General features: G+C 43.8%; 1 protein-coding gene across 5 annotated transcripts in view; it reads left to right on the top strand.

The window, feature by feature from the left end:
- The window catches only part of MTRR (5-methyltetrahydrofolate-homocysteine methyltransferase reductase), a 29636-nt gene that overhangs the window by 3177 nt on the left and 8061 nt on the right, over positions 1-18398 (top strand). For all 5 annotated transcript variants that reach the window (XM_057709842.1, XM_057709843.1, XM_057709845.1 and 2 more), the window contains exons 4-11: positions 1174-1291; positions 3766-4135; positions 9168-9287; positions 10741-10894; positions 11954-12042; positions 15167-15347; positions 17330-17372; positions 17941-18127. In XM_057709842.1, the coding sequence (XP_057565825.1) occupies positions 1174-1291; positions 3766-4135; positions 9168-9287; positions 10741-10894; positions 11954-12042; positions 15167-15347; positions 17330-17372; positions 17941-18127 (1262 nt within the window). The remainder of the gene's footprint in view (positions 1-1173; positions 1292-3765; positions 4136-9167; positions 9288-10740; positions 10895-11953; positions 12043-15166; positions 15348-17329; positions 17373-17940; positions 18128-18398) is intronic.

Genomic DNA, 18398 nt, shown 5'->3' with positions numbered 1-18398 from the left:
CTGGTATCAGTATTTTTTAAAGCTCCCAGGTGACTGATATGTATCCCAGCCTAAGAAGCACTGGCCTAGGGCTCTGTGAAATATAGCTTTAAAATATTAAGGGGTCGGAAGGACCAGCCCAGCAAGTAGGACACCAGAGAGGGAATTCAGGGTCCATTGCCTGGCTTGTGATCTCTGTTCCCCTTTGAGAACTGCTTGGGGGAGGGTATAAGGTGCTGTGATAAGTGCTGCTTAGAGATGATGACCCTGGCCAACATCCGTCGTGTGTAATATATTCAAGAGAGCACTTTAGATTGTTTACATCTTCTTAATTCGATTTTTTTCCAGTTTCTTTAAGAGTGAACCTATATATATTGCTTTAAAAATTCCTCAAAAAATTATTTAAAAGGAGAGACTGAAGCCTATCCAGCGGCTGGGTCTGTTTATGAGCTCACGAGTTGCTTACCTTATTCTTATAGGAGAATCCATGGAGATGATTAAACAACTAAGAAATCTAAGCTTTTAATTTAAAATTGTCAACTAAGTATGAAAATGTTACTGCATTTTCTTACCAGGAAACATAGAAGCAATTCTTAATTTATCCAGCACAGGAACAGAGCAGGGGTTGCTTATGTTTCAGGTGTACCTCCTCATGTTCTAGGTTAGGGGTCAGTCAACTCTGTAAAGGACCTCACAGTGAATATTGTAGGGTGTGCGGGTCACTGGCCTCCCCTCTGCTGTTGTAGCTTGAAAGCTGCCATAACAAAGTGTTACAAGTGGACCTGGCTGTGTTCCAGTAAAACTTTATTTACAAAGACAGTGGTGGTAATTGGCCCAGAGGCTGTAGTTTGCAGACCCTGCAGATACAGGAAAAGTCTGCAAATACAGATATTACATGGTTTGAATCGTATCTAATCCTTGTTTTCAGATTGCCATATTTTTACACAGATTCATGGAGATAAAAATGTGAAGTATATTTCTGTTATACTTAACAGTGGTCAAAACTATTTTTGTTTTTATTTGCATACTTAGTATTTCTCAAGGAAAAAATAAGAAAGTGTGAAGCTATACATTATTTCTTATTCCATCAACAAGGGCATGAAATCATATTGTTTTAGATATTTTGTTTGTCTCTTCTATACATGGTTAAACTTAAACCTTACTGCGTACTAATAACCTGTTTGGGCTCTTTAGGTCTGGGTGATTCAGAATACACATACTTCTGTAACGGGGGGAAGATAATTGATAAACGACTTCAAGAGCTTGGTGCCAAGCGTTTCTATGACACTGGCCACGCGGACGACTGTGTAGGGTAAGGGCAATGTATTCTCTGTCGTTTCCAACAAACCAGATTTGTACATGAGTTTATAAATGGGCTTCACATTTGATCTGGCACTAAAACTTCAGTGTTGAAAGTCCTATATTAGTTTTGTTAGCTTTTTTAGTTCTAGCACCAAAGAAAAACATCCAGGGTTTGATTTGTCTATTTTGCTGATTTTTTTTTTTAAGTGCCTCGTCCATCTCAGTATCTGCCAAAGGAAGGAACTGGGAAAGGTGCCCCAGTACAGCTACCTTAGTCTTCAAAGTGTTGGTGTTTGTAACAAGTCACTGTTTTCTTTAGGCACTGGGATGGCCTGTGCTCTTCTCTGTGCTTTGCCCACAGGGGAGTGACTGGACTCAGGGCCTCCCACATGGAGGGCGGGTCAGAGGCTGTCCCGGTCAGTTGGCTCCTTGGTGCTCTCCCTCCCCGTCTTAATGGGCATTTATCACCATGCCAGCTGGGAATATTTCTATTTCATTAATTTATTCTTGTTTTTACAATTCAGTATTTCACCTGTGTGGCACCTTTCAGATCCTCTTAATGTGTTATTTCAGAGACCTTACAGATACTGTCCTACAACTTAAGCTGTCATTTATCCTTGACCTATTTTAGCCAGATAACAGCACATACATGCATTTGATTTTTTTTCTACTAGGTGTATGTGTTAAGTAACTCTCACCCACTAGATCTATGTTTATGAATCATGACAATTCAGCAAAGGTCATGCTTTTCTGCATACACCACCTTGCATGGGCGTGTTGGAGACACTTCTGTTTCCCCATAACTCACCCTTTGAGTCTACTACATCCGTCATTTTCTGCAGCTGTGATGCTGTGGGTTTTTTCCGTCTCCCCAGGGCGCTTGTCCTTTATGGTGACAAAGCTCTACCACATTTCCTTGCCTGTTATCTTTTAGTTTTTTCCCTTTATATCGTGCTTCCCCCCAACCTTGTTGTCATTAAATGTTTATTATCCTGTATGAGCTATTAAATTGCTAAACCCTTACAAATCTGTTAGTCCTGTTGCTCAATTCCTATTTTGCTTTAAAGGCTTTTGGTTTACCTGTTCATTTATTGAACAGAGTATTAAAATTTTTGACTGTGTATTTCAGCATCCTCCATCTTGGCTTAATGTATCACCACTTTGAAGGGGTTAAGAATGTACTGGAGTCCACCAAGTTCAAATCCTTGATCTTCCCCACTTACTGACTGTGCAGCCTTGGTCAGATTACTTAAACTTTTTGCGCCTTGGTCTCTCCCTTGCGAAATATATAATAATAGTATATGTTGTGTAAAGTTCTTTGGAGCACCAAATAAAGTTATACAAGTTGTCATTTTAGAACAGTGCCTGCCGTATAGTAAACACTCAGTGAGCATGAGATTTCTGGTTCCAGGTATTATTGTCTTAGTATCTCTGAGTTGTGAGAATGATGTTTTAAATGTAGCTGTTGTTATTGAACTGCTAATTTTCTATGCTTGCTCTTCCAAAGGCTCCTGAGGGTTAGATGTACTGTGTGACCAGATTTTGAACTGTGTACTGTGTGAACACCAAATGAAAACAACGAAATTATAGCCAAAGTCGGAGGTCTAAAATGTCTCCTCTTAATTGTCGTTTAGCTTTATGAATTGGAATTTAATTGATAACTCGTTTGAGTTGTGATTGAAAATGACAAAGATGTTATTCCCAAGGTCCTGATGCAGTCTTTCTTACCCATTCATGCTGTGTACAGTTTCTCTGCTCAGGGAGCATAGGGAGTGTTATTGTTGAGTCATCATACTTCACTAATAATAAGTAGACTACTGTATTTTTAAATGTATTTTTGATTCATTCAGCTCCCCTAAAGGATGATTGCTTTTTTTCCCCTATGGTCAGCCTCCCTGGAAATAGTACCAGAAAAATTGCTCAGAACTGATAGAAAGTTTGAACTATTTAATCAAAAAAGCATTAATCTGAAGTGGTTTCTTGGTGATAATTTATCTGTAGGAAACAAAGATCAGTAAATTGGCTAGGCAAAAAAGAAAAAAAAGATGTGCATTCACTTGATGTAGTTATTTGTGATGTCAGAGTAGACTTGGATTTGGGGTAAGTTCTGTTAGCCTCATCAGAATTTAGCAGCCCTGTTTAAAATTACTTCTTAAATTACCAACTCAGTGTTAAGAGGAACCATACCTATTACCTTTTACTACCTTTTAATTTTACTAAATTATCCTCATTTTTGTTTTCTGACTTTTATCCATGCTCGTACTTCTTACAGGTCAGCAGTGATGAGCACAGTGATGTTTTGCTCTTTAGCTTAATCGTTCATCGGTGTGTTTTGTATTCCGAGTAGCCTTCGTGCTCAGTGTTTCTGACAGTTGCACAGTGTTCTGTCAAATGGACAGATTCTGCCATTATCCCATTGTTATATATTTAAATGAGGAACTTAGGCATTTGTTTCTTTTTTCCTTTTTTATTACAACAATCCAGTTTAGAACTTGTGGTCGAGCCATGGATTAACGGACTCTGGGCCGCCCTGGTGAAGCATTTTCTGTCGAGTAGAGGAAAAGAGGAAAGTCTCACAATGGCATCTAATGCCTCCCAGAGGACAGACCCCTTGACACCGGAATTATTACACATTGAATCACAAGTTGGACTTCTGAGATTAGATGATTCGGGAAGAAAGGATGCTGAAGTTTTGGAACAAAATGCAGTGAACAGAGGTCAATCGAATACTTTGATTGCAGACTTTGAGTCCTCACTTACCCATTCAGTACCCCCACTTTCACAAGCCTCTCTGAATATTCCCGCTTTACCACCAGAATATTTACAGGTGGATCTGGAGGAGTCCCATGGCCAGGTAAGCAGTTTTACCCTTATGCGCCACGGGGGGTGGTGTTCGTGGTGTTTTTCTAATTACATTTCGGTGGAGGCCACCAAACTGTGGTGTGCAGGGCGAGTGTGGTCTGCCACCTCTCTTTTGTAAATAAAGTTTTATTGGAACACAGCCGTGCCCATCCATTCACATGGTGTCTGTGGCTGCTTCTGCGTGGCAGTGGCAAAATTGAGTAGTTACTGTACAGGTGTTACCTCCGTGCATTACAGACCTGCTTGTGTTATTACATTGCTTCTCTTTGAAGATGTAAATGGTTACGAGTTCAGTTTCTCCATTATTTTGGAGAATTGACTTCTTGGTTTCTCACTTTAGATGTGAGTCAGATGAGGGCAGGTTGTTGTGAGCGGTCAGGAAATCATCTCAGCAGCTAAACTTGAAGAATTCATTTATAGTAAGAGCTCTTTTTCAGTATGGATTTTCGGTACCCTGGGGTACTCCACTTTGGGGGCTTTTCTTTTTCTTGATAATATTTTATACATCTGTTTTTGTCTATGTTAATTAAGTCTTTTTTTCTTTGCCTAGAGTATTTTTCGTATCAGTAAATAAATGACTGTAAAGTGGTCTGTAAATTTTTGAGCAAAAGTTGGGTAATCGCTAATATCACTCCACGATTGCCAGTATATGGTACCCTGAAATTTCTTCCAACATGCTTAGAATAAGTTTCCAGTGCAGCCAATCTTGTCATACACAGCCAAGCCCTCTTTTTTTAGAGTGGCTGGCGTGCTACATGGGCTTTCTCACATAAACCACACCCTTAATGTGCAGCCATCATGATTTCTAGTTTTTTCTTTTTATTAAATGAAGAAAGACTTAGGCTAGTGTATTAGAACTGTTTGGAAACACCAGTGGTTTTAGCATCATATTTTTATAGTGTTTTTTAAATGTATTCAGATAAACAGGTATGTGTTTATATGACCAGCCATGGGTTATTGTTTTTGTGTTGGTACTTCATTATTTAGTACGTGGGGAAATCACAATAAGTACAGTTTAGTCAGGGCTGGGAGCAGGCACGGGTGGCTCTAGTAAACATGCCTGGCTGGTGGGAGCAGGGTGCGCGGATGTGTAGGGGGGGCGTATGTGTGGGGGGTTCCCCGTGCGCTCACTGCAGGGATGGGTGAGTGTGGCAGAGGCGGTGAGCGCTGACTGATCTGACAAGGCGCTTCCCTGAGGATCTGCGGAGAGTTTCTTTTGTGGTAGTGTCAGTAAATAGGCTCGAGTTGTTGGTTGGGAACGTGGTTAAAAGATTTTTTAAAATCTCAGCTGTTTAAGGGAAACTTGTATAAATCTTTTTGAAGGGTGTACCTAGAGGGTAAGGGACTGAGGAAAAAAGTTTCCTTTTTTAGGGCATCCTCTTGGAATAATCAGTGTGGGGCCGGGTGGGTTGGGGAGGGGATGGTGGAAGCAGGATTGGGCCGAGTGGGAAGCTGAGCTTCAGGGCAGCGATAACAAAGCCCGCAGCCAAGTCCCGCTCACGCCACACAGCGTCGTCTCCCCACCCCTGTTGCCTCTGATGCCGTGGGGTCTCCTGGACTGTGTGGTACAAGTGGCACGGCCTCCAGTGAGCGCGTCTCTGGGTCCTGCTACAGAGCCCTTTCCTGCTCTGGGCCCCACAAGCCCTCAATCTCTATAAGGTGCAGAAGACTCCAGCATCATCTGATTTGCATAATGACAGGGATACAGTGGACTAGTGTGGTGTTTTGCTGAGTGTCCAGATGTCCCACATTTATTTGCACCATCTTGTACCAGCAGGCAGGAGCCATGTCGTGGTCTTGGGGCAAAATTGTAAATCTTCAAGTAAACATGTGTGGTCCTCTTCATGAATGGAGATGGAAAAGAGCACACTGGCTAAATCTTTGTCCACAAGCCACGTGCCTGAGGCCACGTCAACTGCTCTGTCGAGGGAAACCATCCGGCACAGAGGCCTCACTTGGGGCTGCTGCTTGTTTGGGTTTCTGGTGTTCAGGGTCATCCCCCAGGACCCGTCCGGTTTCTGCAGGGGCCAGATTGGTAAATCACGTGGAGCTCTGGGGGAGACCCTCCCCATGTCCTTTAGGTTTTTAAGGTTACTGGTATCTGCCGTTCCTCCCAGGATGCTGTAATTGTTTTTAACTTTTTATCTGCATGAAGAGAGAGGGTGGTGTCAAATTCAGAGGCCCCCTCTTGGCCTTCCGCGCTGTGCTAACCCAGCGTGGGGTTATGTTAACTGCCAAGTGAGCTGGTGGACCCGTTGAGCTAGACTCGGGCCAGGACTCCATTTACTGTCTGGCCTCGTAGACCTCACTTGGCACGTGGGCCTCAATGACACACGGAGTAACAGCATCAACTTGTAGTCTCTTCCAGCAGTCTCTGCAGTATTGGGACGTTCCCCTTGGCCCAGTGCACACTTACCCCTCGGTGGGGAAGCACTGAGTGCAGTTTCTGTGCTGTGCGGAGTCCTTCCTCCTGGGGGCCTGCCTGCTTCTCCAGTCTGAAAACTGGCTTAGGTCCAGAAACTGGACAAAAGATCTTGAACTTTTATTGGAGCAGCTTCCTGGCCATGACTTCTTGATTTCTTTTCCTTGTAAGGGTTGACCCAGTGTCCTTGTTAACTGCCTGTTCATTTTGACCCTCCGGAAGCCACATCCTTAGTCGTGTCCACTAACTGAGAGTCAGGCCCCCTGGCAGCCCCACAGCTCTTCTACTCACTGTGACACTTGTGTCCCCCTGGCTTTGCTGGCTAAAGTGCTCCTACCTCCCACTGTTCTGGGCGGGGGGTGGGGGGGTCATCCTGGTTTTCCTGTTGCTCTGAGTCCAGTCTGTGCTCTCTGTTCAGCAGGGGAGGCCAGCCTTGAACTCAGTGGTGCAGGGGCCCCCTCACCAGCACAGTCCTGTTGGCCTTGGCAATGATGTGTTCTCTGGGTGCCTCAGGGAACATTGTTGTCTGGTGGGTTTTGACTTTACATGGTTTTATCCACTCTAATGGGCCCCCTTCTCTGAGCTTTCTAATCCCATCTTCAGATGCTGGCCATGGCCTTGGCATTTCTGCCCCACTTAGTACAGGCGCTCGCTTTTTCTTTGCTCTGGTAGCCCTGCTGTCAGCATGTTCACATCATCTCTGGGGGTTCTCGCCAGGGCGTAAAACCTGTATCCTAGGAGAGTGTCCCAGCTAGAAGAACTCCTTTATCCAGATGTATTTCTGCCCGGCCTGGGGCCTTGTGTTCTGTCTCGTGCTCACATACTCTGCTGGTGCGTTTGCGGTGCTGCACTTCCTTTGGAGCTGGCCCGGCACACAGGCAGCTAGGTCCAACAGCTAGGAGAAGAGATGGTGCAGGGTGGATTCCCTGCCTTGTCTTAATGCAAGAAGGGAATTCTTGCTCTTCCTAGGAAGGAGTGGCCACTTCTGCAGGTCGAAGGGCTCAAGGGATTTAGGGATTCAGACTCTTCCCCCAGATGTCCCTTCCATTCTTTCCCTACCAAGTCAGTCCTTGGCTTTCTCTGCCCTCAGGTGGCAGGAGCTGAGCGCTTCTTTGTAAGCTACTAAGATGTCCTCTGCCTTTCCCACTTAGATTTTAGTTATTGATTAATTATACTTGGCTTTTTGCATTTTTTCCAAAACTGCTGGTGAAGCTTAACAGTAGCCCTTCAATTCCACCGGCCAAATCACGCTGCTTCCTCACAGTTCCCAAGCACTGGTACCCACAGCGGCTAGTGCCTTCCCTGCCGCCGGTACCCGTCCCACGTAGCTGTTGCACTGCTGCCTTGTTCTGTCTTTCCATCTGCCACCAGTGTGGTGTTTCTCGTGGCCAGCCAGGGAGCAGTGCAGCGCCACACTTCCATTTTAGCGTCTTTCTTGGGCTTCTCTGGCGCTGACTGTCCCAAGCTGGCTTCCCGGGAATCACTGTGAGATGGTTTTTTAGGGTGTCCTCATCACCCTGGGATATGAGGGGACAGAAGCAGGAGTGGGCATCGGGAGAAGCCGAGCTGCGCTGCAGTTTCAGCAGAGGCTGCAGCCGTGCGCACAGGGTTCTCCAAGCTGGGATGGCCCTTCAGAGTTGTCCTGAGTTGTGCAAAGGGGCTGGGCCTTTAGTGTGATTGATTAGTCAGTGAATATGGCCTGCCTGTGAAAGGAAGTGTGACCCGAGAGTGCTGCGGTGATCCTCAAAGGTGACGGCGAGCTGGTGGAGGGCCGCCTGTGAGTACTCCTAGCAGCCTTGCTGACGGCCGTGCCCCACACACGACGACGCTCAGGATCTCAGCCCTGACCCTCTCCCTAGCGTTCCCATACAGCCACTTACCCAAAGTTCATTGACTAGTACTTTCTAACATGTAGGTTTCTATTTTTAATAGAACTTAGAAACATCGAGTTATGAAAGGAGAGGGTAGTACAGAGATTCGGGTTTCTTTATACTTTCCCAAGACCTGTGGTGTCTAATTCTAGCCACGTGTGGCTGCTTAAATTGAAATTAATGAAAATTAAATTAAGAATTCAGTTCCTTAGTCACGCTCGCCATATTTCCAGTGCTCAGTGGGCACGTGTGGCCAGTGGCTCCCGAATTGGCCAGTGAAGTCAGGAAACATCCCCCTTGTGGAGAAAGCTCTGTTAGACAGCACTGCCCACCACTCTGAGGGTTCCTGTGACCATCTATACAGACAACTTCCAACCTTAAACATCTGTCATTTCCTTTGGAATCTCCTTCAGAGCTATGCCTGCATACTATTTCTTTTTGCGTAGTTCATTAGGAAGGCTGTTAGACCTTTACATGAAAAATGCTAGTATCTGATATTTTCCATATACCTCAGAAATTCTCAAGTCTAATAGACGAGTTTAAAATATAAATGAGCTTCTCTTCTGAGAGATGGAGCAGCATATGTCTGTAGCCATTGCCTTAGAAAAGAATATTTAAATAGCCAGGGCATGTTAAAAGATCCCGTAGCTCTCACCTTGTCACTAAGTGAAGCAATGGTAAGTATACTTGAAGTTGCATTTAGTAATATTTTATCGCATTTGTTTCTCGAGGAAAGCCAAGCACCGGTGACCTCTGTGGATCCAGTTTTTCATGTTCCAATTTCAAACGCAGTTCAACTGACTACAAATGATGCCATAAAAACCACTCTTCTGATAGAATTGGACATTTCAGTAAGTTACAAACTGTATTTCTGAGCACAGGGATGTTGTCAGCAGATGCAGAGACTTGAGGTGTGTCCTCATCTGCACACTCAGGAAGCGTGAGGTCTCTGGCTGGACAGCGGCCTTTTTATTCTTGACCCATCACATTTTCTCTCCACCTAATACCTGTTTTCACTTCAAGGAGGGGCTAAAATGAAGAGTGAGTGGAGGTGATTGCGCTTGAGAGCATAGTGCGGCTGCCTTCTCATTCAGCCACGAAAGAGTAATAGGATCAGAACAGCACTTCCTCTAAGAGCCCCAGGAAAGGAAGCTGTTTACCTGAGGTCAGCGGCCAGTTGGAAGTAGAGCCAGACTAGACAGTCCTGTGACATTCATTCTCAGAGTGATGGTGCTTGTTCCTTTGAGAATCTGGAAGAAATCATGGACCTCCTCTCCAGAAGAATGATTGTATATAAACATTTTGCACACAGATTTAGGGGGTTTATGTGCTACCTCCCTGAACCTGGCCCCTGCCCAAGTCCACTGGCCTCAGGTTAAGAAACTGTGATTGGACCTCCTCACAGTCAATGTAGCTCAACCCTTGCTGAGAGTCCTGCAAGGTCAGTGGGCTGGGCTTTCAGAAAAGGGTACGTCCAGGCTGTTGATGTAGGTTTAATTGAATTTCTAATAGAAAAAAAGAAATATGGCCAAGCATCAAAACTAGATGGTTTTGCTTACATACGATTAAGTAATTCCATTTTTCTTTTAAACATTGTAATCCATATTCTTAAATATCTTATGTACACCGAAACATTTCACTTTTGTTCTGCACTTTTGTCATCAAGAGGCGAGGTTTGGCCACCTGGTGGGGACAGTCTGTGTCCCTCCCAGGCTCGGGGTGTGAGCGTGTGTGGTCAGAGGCTCTCTGCAGAGCATTCTGCGCCCCACACTGCTCTAAATAGACCTGCTGCGGGAGGGGGCTCCACGTGGAGCCCGGGTTTGTGCACAGCTAGTACCCAGCCAGGTATGTCATTCAGGAAAAAAAATTGCTCCGTCCTCCCCAAAGGAAAGGAGTAAAGAGAGGAGATTGAAAACCAGTGCCGATGGTCTTAAGTAGTTCCTTTTGCTCATAATGTGTGTGTGTGTGTGTGTTTTCATGAGAGGACTTTTGCAAGGATTATTAAAACACTACTTACTGGAGTACCTCAATCTCTAGAAGAGGCAGGAGGTCTTAATTTCTAGTCTGTGAATACTCAATATAAAGCAAAACATTGGATAACTACAGAATTTCTTTTTTAAAATAACTGCTAATAAAAGTATGTTTATTTAGTTACTTGGGTTTATTTGCTAGAAACAAAACAGTTCTAATTGCAAAAAACTAATTTATATATTCAAATAGTCATGTAATAAAAATTCTATTATCCCACAACTAAAACTCTTTAACTCGTGAAATTTTTTGTATTTCATGTTGGATCTTCTCTAGAAAACAGATTTTTCCTACCAGCCTGGAGATGCCTTTAACGTGATCTGTCCCAACAGTGACTCTGAGGTGCAGCACCTGCTCCAAAGACTGCAGCTCGCAGACAGGAGAGACCACTGTGTTGTCTTAAAAATTAAGGCAGACACGAAGAAGAAAGGTACGGCCCTGATCTCTTATTTCTCAGGATGTCACTGGGCTAAGGGATGGGCGGTGACCAGGCCGCATCTGCACAGACACCCGAGGATTGGCCCCAGGTCAGCGGGTGGAGCACAGCCACTCGCTGGTCTTGGGGGCTCTTAGCTTTCACATCACGTACCCTGAATGAGTCGGTTACACTGAATGAGATGGGAATAGAGTTTATGCTTATCGGATGCTTACGACATTAAAAATGAAGTTGAAGAATCGACTTTTTCAAAACTGGAAATTAGCAAGCTTGCAGAAAACTGGGGAACACTTAAAAAAAATGAATGTAACTGGGGTTCTGGAGAAGCAGACTGGTTAGCTGGGCCTATTTGTTAGGTTGTTTTTTGCAATCAGCATTATTTTGTTTCTAAGTTAGTATGAAAATTGTCATGCAAAACGTTTTATTATATGAATCTTTTTTAAAAGTTTTTTGTTGGAAGTTCCCCGGTTGCCTAGTGATTAGGACCATGGGCTTTCACTGCCAGGGCCCAGGTTTAATCCCTGGTCAGGGGTATATCCCATAAGCCACATGGTGTGACCAATTTTTTTTTTTTTTTAATTTTTGTTTCTCATACCATATTTGTTTTTGCTTATTTAATATTTGAAAATAATTGCTTTTTCCATAATTAAGGGAAGTTATTTTTTAGTTGTTTGTTTACAATCTTGAACTGGAGTGCAGTCAGTTCTAAAATTCTTTTTGAGGATGATAGGCAGTGTTATGGACCACTGCCATCTTTGGGCTTTTTGTTTCTTGTTTTTGGATAATTTCCCTTTTGTTTGGCATACCTAGATTTGGTAGGTATGGCTGGTACAATAATGCTGTTGAATTTATAATAGTTGTTTCTGTCAAGTGGGTTTTTCCTCTGTATTCCTTTTGAGGAAATTTTTTGACTGAATAAACGTTGCCACAAGTCACCTTCTGCTTTGACAGCACTAAAATGTGAAGTGTTACAGCTCTCAGTGTTTTCAGGGACGGAAACCATTGTTGTCTGTATTTTCTGTGTTGTGAACTCTTTCCCGCCTGCCTGAAAAGGAGCATCCTTGCCCCAGCACATCCCAGAGAGGTGTTCTCTCCAGTTCCTTCTTACCTGGTGCCTTGAGATACGAGCAGTTCCCAAAAAGGTATTTTTCTTTCTTCTTTGGGTAACTATTTAAAAATATACTCATCCCTGTGTAGGGTTTATTAAATCTGGTATTTGCCCATTGAAGGCTTAGAAAATATGGTCTTCACAGTGTGTGTTCAAAATATTTCCCAAGGTGTGTGGCGTCTTTGTAATTGTCATGGGACAAATATTTTTATGTTGTGCTTATAATGAAATTTTATGTATCTGTTGAAATGAGATTTTTAAAGTAGGACTTTTTCTTAATCTTAACTTTACTAGACATAACTTTACTAGACATTAACTTGATGTAGCACAGTAACTGGTGATGAAGGTGGTCCTAGATGATGTGTTTTCCAGCTGTACGTGGACACTTTCTCTCCAGTTGGTGACAGGAAGCTCGGGGAGTCAGGGCTTTCCACTGCTTGCCACCTGTTTAATGTTGTGAAGATCCCTTTTGTGTAAAAATCTGCAGTTATTTATCATGTCAGAATTCTGCAGGGAACATCGAGGGGTTTTGGTAGGTTATATTGATGTTTAGATGAATTTGGAGAAAGAAAGATCCACTAGATGTCAGTGTTACGCCAGGAACTACTGATTTTTTTTACAGTAGTTACTCAAGTGGATATTGGTGGGTAAACTTTCCAAGCTGTGCTTTACCAAACTTGTATTGCCAGTGAACATGAATAGTACTGTTACTCGGCTACCCTACCCACAGTGCAGTGTTTATTCTCTGTTAATACTGTGTTCACTGCATTTGTAGTTTTCGGGAAGTGAACTACCTTATGAAGAGGCTTAGTCCTAGATAGAATTTGAGTAAATCTACAATTCAGCATGATGGGAACTTCTCGATTAAATAATTTCACAATTTTAATTCAACTCTACCATTTCTGAAAATTTCATGAAGTACACATTTAAAAATGTATTTTTCCTTACTGCAAAAGTAATATGCTTATAAAAAGTCTGGACACAAAAGTAACTCAGGAAGCAAAAGTCCTTCATAATCAAACCCCCGGATTTTGTTTTGCTGAGGGAAAATGAGGTCATGTAGAGTATGTGCTGTTCTGTAACATGACTTTTTTTACTTAAAAGGAGGTGAGTTTGGATATCCCACCCACCATGGAAAGGTTCTGAAGATACTTAAAAGATGCTATGGGTGCAACATAATTGTTGATTTGATTATGGACTGTTGGTTGTTTCCAGTTTTTCTCTATGTAAAAAACTATGTAGGTGGACGTTCTATACTCATCTTCATGTGGGAGCTTAGTTCCCCGAAGAGGGATCGAACTCACACCCCCTGTATTGGAGGTGTGGAGTCTTCACCGCTGGACTGCCAGGGAAGTTCCTGAAGTCTTTTTTTTTTTTTTTTTTTTTTTTAGATTTGATTTTATTTATCTATTTATTTATTTGTTTTGGCTGCACTGGGTCTTAGTTGTGGCATGCAGGATCTTTGTTGTGGCATGTGGACTTCTTAGTTGTGGCATGCGAACTCCTACTGGTGGCATGCATGCAGGATCTAGTTCTCTGACCAGGGATCGAACCTGGGCCCCCTGCATTGGAGCACAGAGTCTTAACTGCTGGACCACCAGGGAAGTCCCCTGAAGTCTTCTTTAAAAAATAAATTCCTTGGAGTAGAATTACCATGTTGAAAATATTTATAATTTGTTTTAGTAACTTTTGTCAGTTCTCTGCACAGTGCTGTATTTCCTATTTTGGTACTATGAAGTTTCTGTAATTGTGAAGTGAACATATTGTAAAGGATTTACACTTTGTACTGTTTTAGCCTGTAATTTAGGAAATTTCATTGACTTGAGAAAGCGTGGTATGACGTGTTCTTGGTAAACTCCTGTCTTAACCAGAGATCCGTGCAGAGACGGGGGCTCCCTCCACAACAGTTACCAGATGCTTGTTCTGTGACCGGCACTTTGGCGAAGCCGTGTAGCTTCTTGGTCTCTGGATAGTTTAGGCAGGGATGCTTGGCTAGGCCGGTGGAAACCTGTGACCCCGCAGGAACATGGACCTTGTGGTCCCTGTTAAGAGTATCTAGGCCTTGAGGATGTGGGGGCCATGGGATAAAAAGTAGTGTTGCCCACCCGTGTTTCAGGTAGCTGTGGTGCAGGTGACGTGCTGAAGTGCTTTGCTTCTCACGAGTGATGAGAGCTTTCTGTGGCGCCTGATGGATATGCCGGGAATTGCATTGGAATCAAAAGTTGTAATTATTAGGTTTGGTCTCTTGTCCAAGAGTTTGGACTTGGTTCAGTCTTTGAGACTTGGGATTCAGGACTTCATTGTTTTGCTGTATTTATGTTCTCCTCCTCTGTCCATGATGGATCTGAGGCGACTCAGAGTCCCTGTGCAGGGGCTCTGGGTGTTCTGTCCTGCACTGTTCTTCAGCCTCTGTCCGTGTCCACGGTTCCCTGCATCTGTGTTGAACCGCACGTGCTCTCCAAGAGCCATGCTCTTGCCCGCCTCGCGTGCCCTCCTGTAGCCATGCACCTCTTTGTCCTTCACTTGCTTTCTGTGCAGCCAGCCTTCAGCTCAGGCCTGAGTTCTGGGAAGCCTCTGGCCTCAGAAGCCCCTGATGTCCGTGTGCCCTGGTGGGTAGGCAGCCTGTCGCACACTGGTTACTTCTTGACTTCCGTTGCTCTCACTTGCCTGTGAAGCCTTTTGAGCAAGTTAAGTGTCTTCTTGTGCCCCGTGCGTTACCTGCCCAGTGCCTGGCATAGAAAAAGCACTTAAGAGTGGTCAGATAAATGTGGAAACCCGGGCAGTAGTCATCAGCTGAGGCAAGAACAGATATTGTGTCCTGAGATAAAAACGTTTAGTTGCGAGACTTTCTGAGTATTCACATACACCTGCCATGTGATTTGAGGTGGGCTTGGATTAAGGTATAGGCAAGGTGATCAAAACATGGAACATAAAGTGGGGTTTTCCTAACAGGATGCCATTAAAGCAAGTAGCAAACGAAATACTCTTTCCCTGAACACGCCCCTAGTGGCCACGTTCCTCGTGACCACACTCCTAGTGGTCACGCCCTTAGTGGCCCCACCCCTCGCAGCCACGCTAGGATGACTGGGCACGTGCCCAGGTACCAACAGCTGTAACCACAGAGCGCGTGGTGACTGGCATCGGCTTCCCCGCCACAGGCGTTCTTGCGAGCCCTCGCGGACCACACGGGCGACGGCGCGGAGAAGCGGCGGCTGCAGGAGCTGAGCAGCAGGCAGGGGGCAGCCGACTACAACCGCTTCGTCAGAGACGCCTGTGCCTGCCTCCTCGACCTCCTGCTGGCCTTCCCGTCCTGCCAGCCTCCGCTCGGCCTCCTGCTCGGTGAGTGGTCACCGTCCCCGCCACCCCAGCTCCCCGGGGCCGCGTCTCATGGTAGGAGCACCTCGGGTTCCCTGCAGGCCTGTGGGAGCGCGTCTCCATCCCCGTGATCAGCACGTAAGCCTCTTAGGGCTGCTCCTCCCGGTGCTTTGACAGCTCAGCTGCCTTCCTGAAGTCGAAGAATCTCTCTTCCAAGCTTTGTTATTTTTTAATTTTTCTTTCCTACCATTGTCACTGTCGTTTGCACTCTTAACATAGCCAGTCTTAATTCTCTTGTTTTGGTCAGCCTTCGCCTCTAATCTGTTTTTCAAAAAGCTCCTAGCCAAATTTTATCTAAAAATGAGCTTTCTAAGAGAAGGTTTTTTTTTCAAAGAGTGATAATTGATGGAGTTTGATGAAGCATGTGCTCTGTGTCCCCACCTGGGCAAGTCCAGGTTTTGGGTTCTTCAGGGGCTGAAGGGGGCTCCTTATGTTGGATCGGTACAAACAAGTGGCCTTATGGTGCCTCTGGGCGTTAGGCTTGGGGGGACAAAACATCCAGGTGTAATAAGATCATGCTGGTTTTTGCCCAGATTGTGTCTTCTGGTCCCCGTACTCCAACAGAAGAGAGTTGAAGATCTTCCCTGAGAAACTGGCATCAGGAATAGGAGACGTTTCCTAGGGGCAGTGGCAACAATAATTTTATAGGATTTTTAAACCTTTGTTACTTTACTCTGCTTGTGATTTTGTCATCTCCTCTCTGTTTTCCTGTAGTGATAAATAGTAAAATGTTTAGAATTTGTATTTGTCTTTGGTGACAGGAAAACGTGTATCGTACTTTTTACTGTTAGGCCAGCAAGGTCCCTTTTGCTGCCAAGCACAGTTAAGGGTACTTTCCTTTACAAGTCAGACCCTGCTCTCTTTCCCTTTTTATTTCTTAGTATATATTCTCTTTTCTGCTCCTCAGAGAGGTGAGGCTGCTCTTCCTGCTTTCCTGTTCAAATGAACACTCTTACCTTCTTCAGTTGAGTCTTTTGAGCTAATAATGGGGTTGGAATAACAGAACACCTGTAGGGAAGTTATAGGACATCTTGTAAAGCTGTCAGTCATGGAAAAATTATTCCAGTTCTTCTTATAGATTTTCTGTTACCTTTTTAAGCTTATATGTATCATTTATTATATAGTTATGTAAAAAAATTAAAGGCATTGAGACATAAAATTTTAAATTATTTTCTAATTTCTGTAAGAAAACAATATATCTACGGTATTAAGGTGAGCTCTCTATTAAACCTTATCCTGATATAATACATTTGAGAAAGGTCTTTCCAGATTTTTGCTGAATAACTATCAAAAATGTAATATGCTGAATGCAAAAAATTATCAGTATGTTAGAGGACAATTAGATATTCAAATACGGACTTCTTAACCTCCTTTTAAAAGAGCACCTATGTATCTTAAAGCCACTAGGTTTCTGGATAACTTGACTGAAAAATGTCCACCATCACACTCCTATTTTTTGTTATATAAATATTACAAAGGGAGAACATTTCAAGCCTGAGTATCTGCCTTAGTCCTCCATCTGTTTTGGGTCATGAGCTTTTTTCACATCTGAAAACGCTGGACACACCCCAGGAAACAGTGTGACTAGTTCCTTGACTCTGAGGCCCATTCGTGGACTCTACTCTTACTACCCTTTGATGTAAAGCAACAACAATAACAACAAAAACCAAAAAATGTCTTTAGGTAGAAATCTAAGTTCAGATTGAGGAAATGTGATATGTCTGGTCTTTAAGAATTGGAAAAAAGTATTCAGTAGTATTTTACTTAAACACAGTGAGTTTATATGTGCTCTACAATGTGATTTAAAATTAAAACAAGTTATTTTGAATATTCTAAAAAAGACAATAGGAATCAAATTCAGACCTTTGCATATAATTTACATATATACATATAATTTATTTTCAGTAGGAATGAATTAGTAACTGTTTATTTTAATTTTTTTCTAGAGCATCTTCCTAAGCTCCAACCCAGACCATATTCATGTGCAAGGTACTGATGTTTATTAACATAGTACATAGCCTCTTTCTCCTAAAATGTAGTGAAACTCTGACTTCCACATCCTTAGTAGCTACAAATCCATTTACTGAAAACTTCCTGGATTTGTGCAGGATAGTAGCAGACGTGATGAGGCGTGAAGAAGACCGGGCTTAGCCTCTGTGCTCTGGGAGTTCACGGAGTGTGGGATCTTCAGTGGTTCCTGTGGCCCAGAACCCTGGCCCCACTTAGCGGGTCTCCCAGTCCTCCACCTGCAGCCCTTGCTGGTGTGCCTGGCCGCCTTCCCTGGGCAGCGGAGGAGGGAGGGAAGAGAGAGGGAAGTTGGTATAAATCTCATCTAGTCTTGGGGGCGAACAGGTAACTGGAAACTTTCCTGAATGATATCACAAAGCTCGGGGCGGGGGTGCCTTCAAAGGAAGCAACAGAGCTGTTCTCTGAAGAGTAAGGAGGTAGATTGGAGCCCATCGGGAAATACCCCTCAGTGTGGTAGAAAAGACCTAGTTTGGCCTGAGTGTGTTAGTCCCGATGCGGAGTTTAAAATCTTATCTCTGTGTCTTTGCAGCTCAAGTCTGTTTCACCCAGGGAAGCTTCATTTCATTTTTAACATCGTGGAGTTTTTGTCTAATGCCACGGAGGCAGTTCTGCGGAAGGGCGTGTGCACAGGCTGGCTGGCCACGTTGGTTGAATCAGTTCTTCAGCCTAACGCATGTGCATCCCATGCAGATGTCGAGAAAGCCCTGGTACCCAAGGTATGAGGAGTGTGCAGTTTTGGCATTATTAAAAGTGTGCTCTTTGCCCGATTAGAAAAAACAATGTAATGTTCCCTGCATTGTCCGTTACCATCATATTATTCAAGGGAAAATTTATGCCCCACTTAAATTTTAATATCTCTTTTGGAAAGTTAGGAGAACATTACTTTCACTCAGTAAAGTTCGTGTGTTTCCTAAATGTCTAAAGCATGAATTTTATATAATACATACACTCTTTGCTCCTTGCACGTCACTCCTAAAGGAGAAGACC

Source organism: Hippopotamus amphibius, chromosome 15 (genome assembly GCF_030028045.1).
Source record: "Hippopotamus amphibius kiboko isolate mHipAmp2 chromosome 15, mHipAmp2.hap2, whole genome shotgun sequence".
In the NCBI taxonomy this organism is placed as follows: domain Eukaryota; kingdom Metazoa; phylum Chordata; class Mammalia; order Artiodactyla; family Hippopotamidae; genus Hippopotamus; species Hippopotamus amphibius.
Note: the sequence above shows the minus strand (reverse complement) of the source record. Positions and strands in the feature narration are given on the sequence as shown.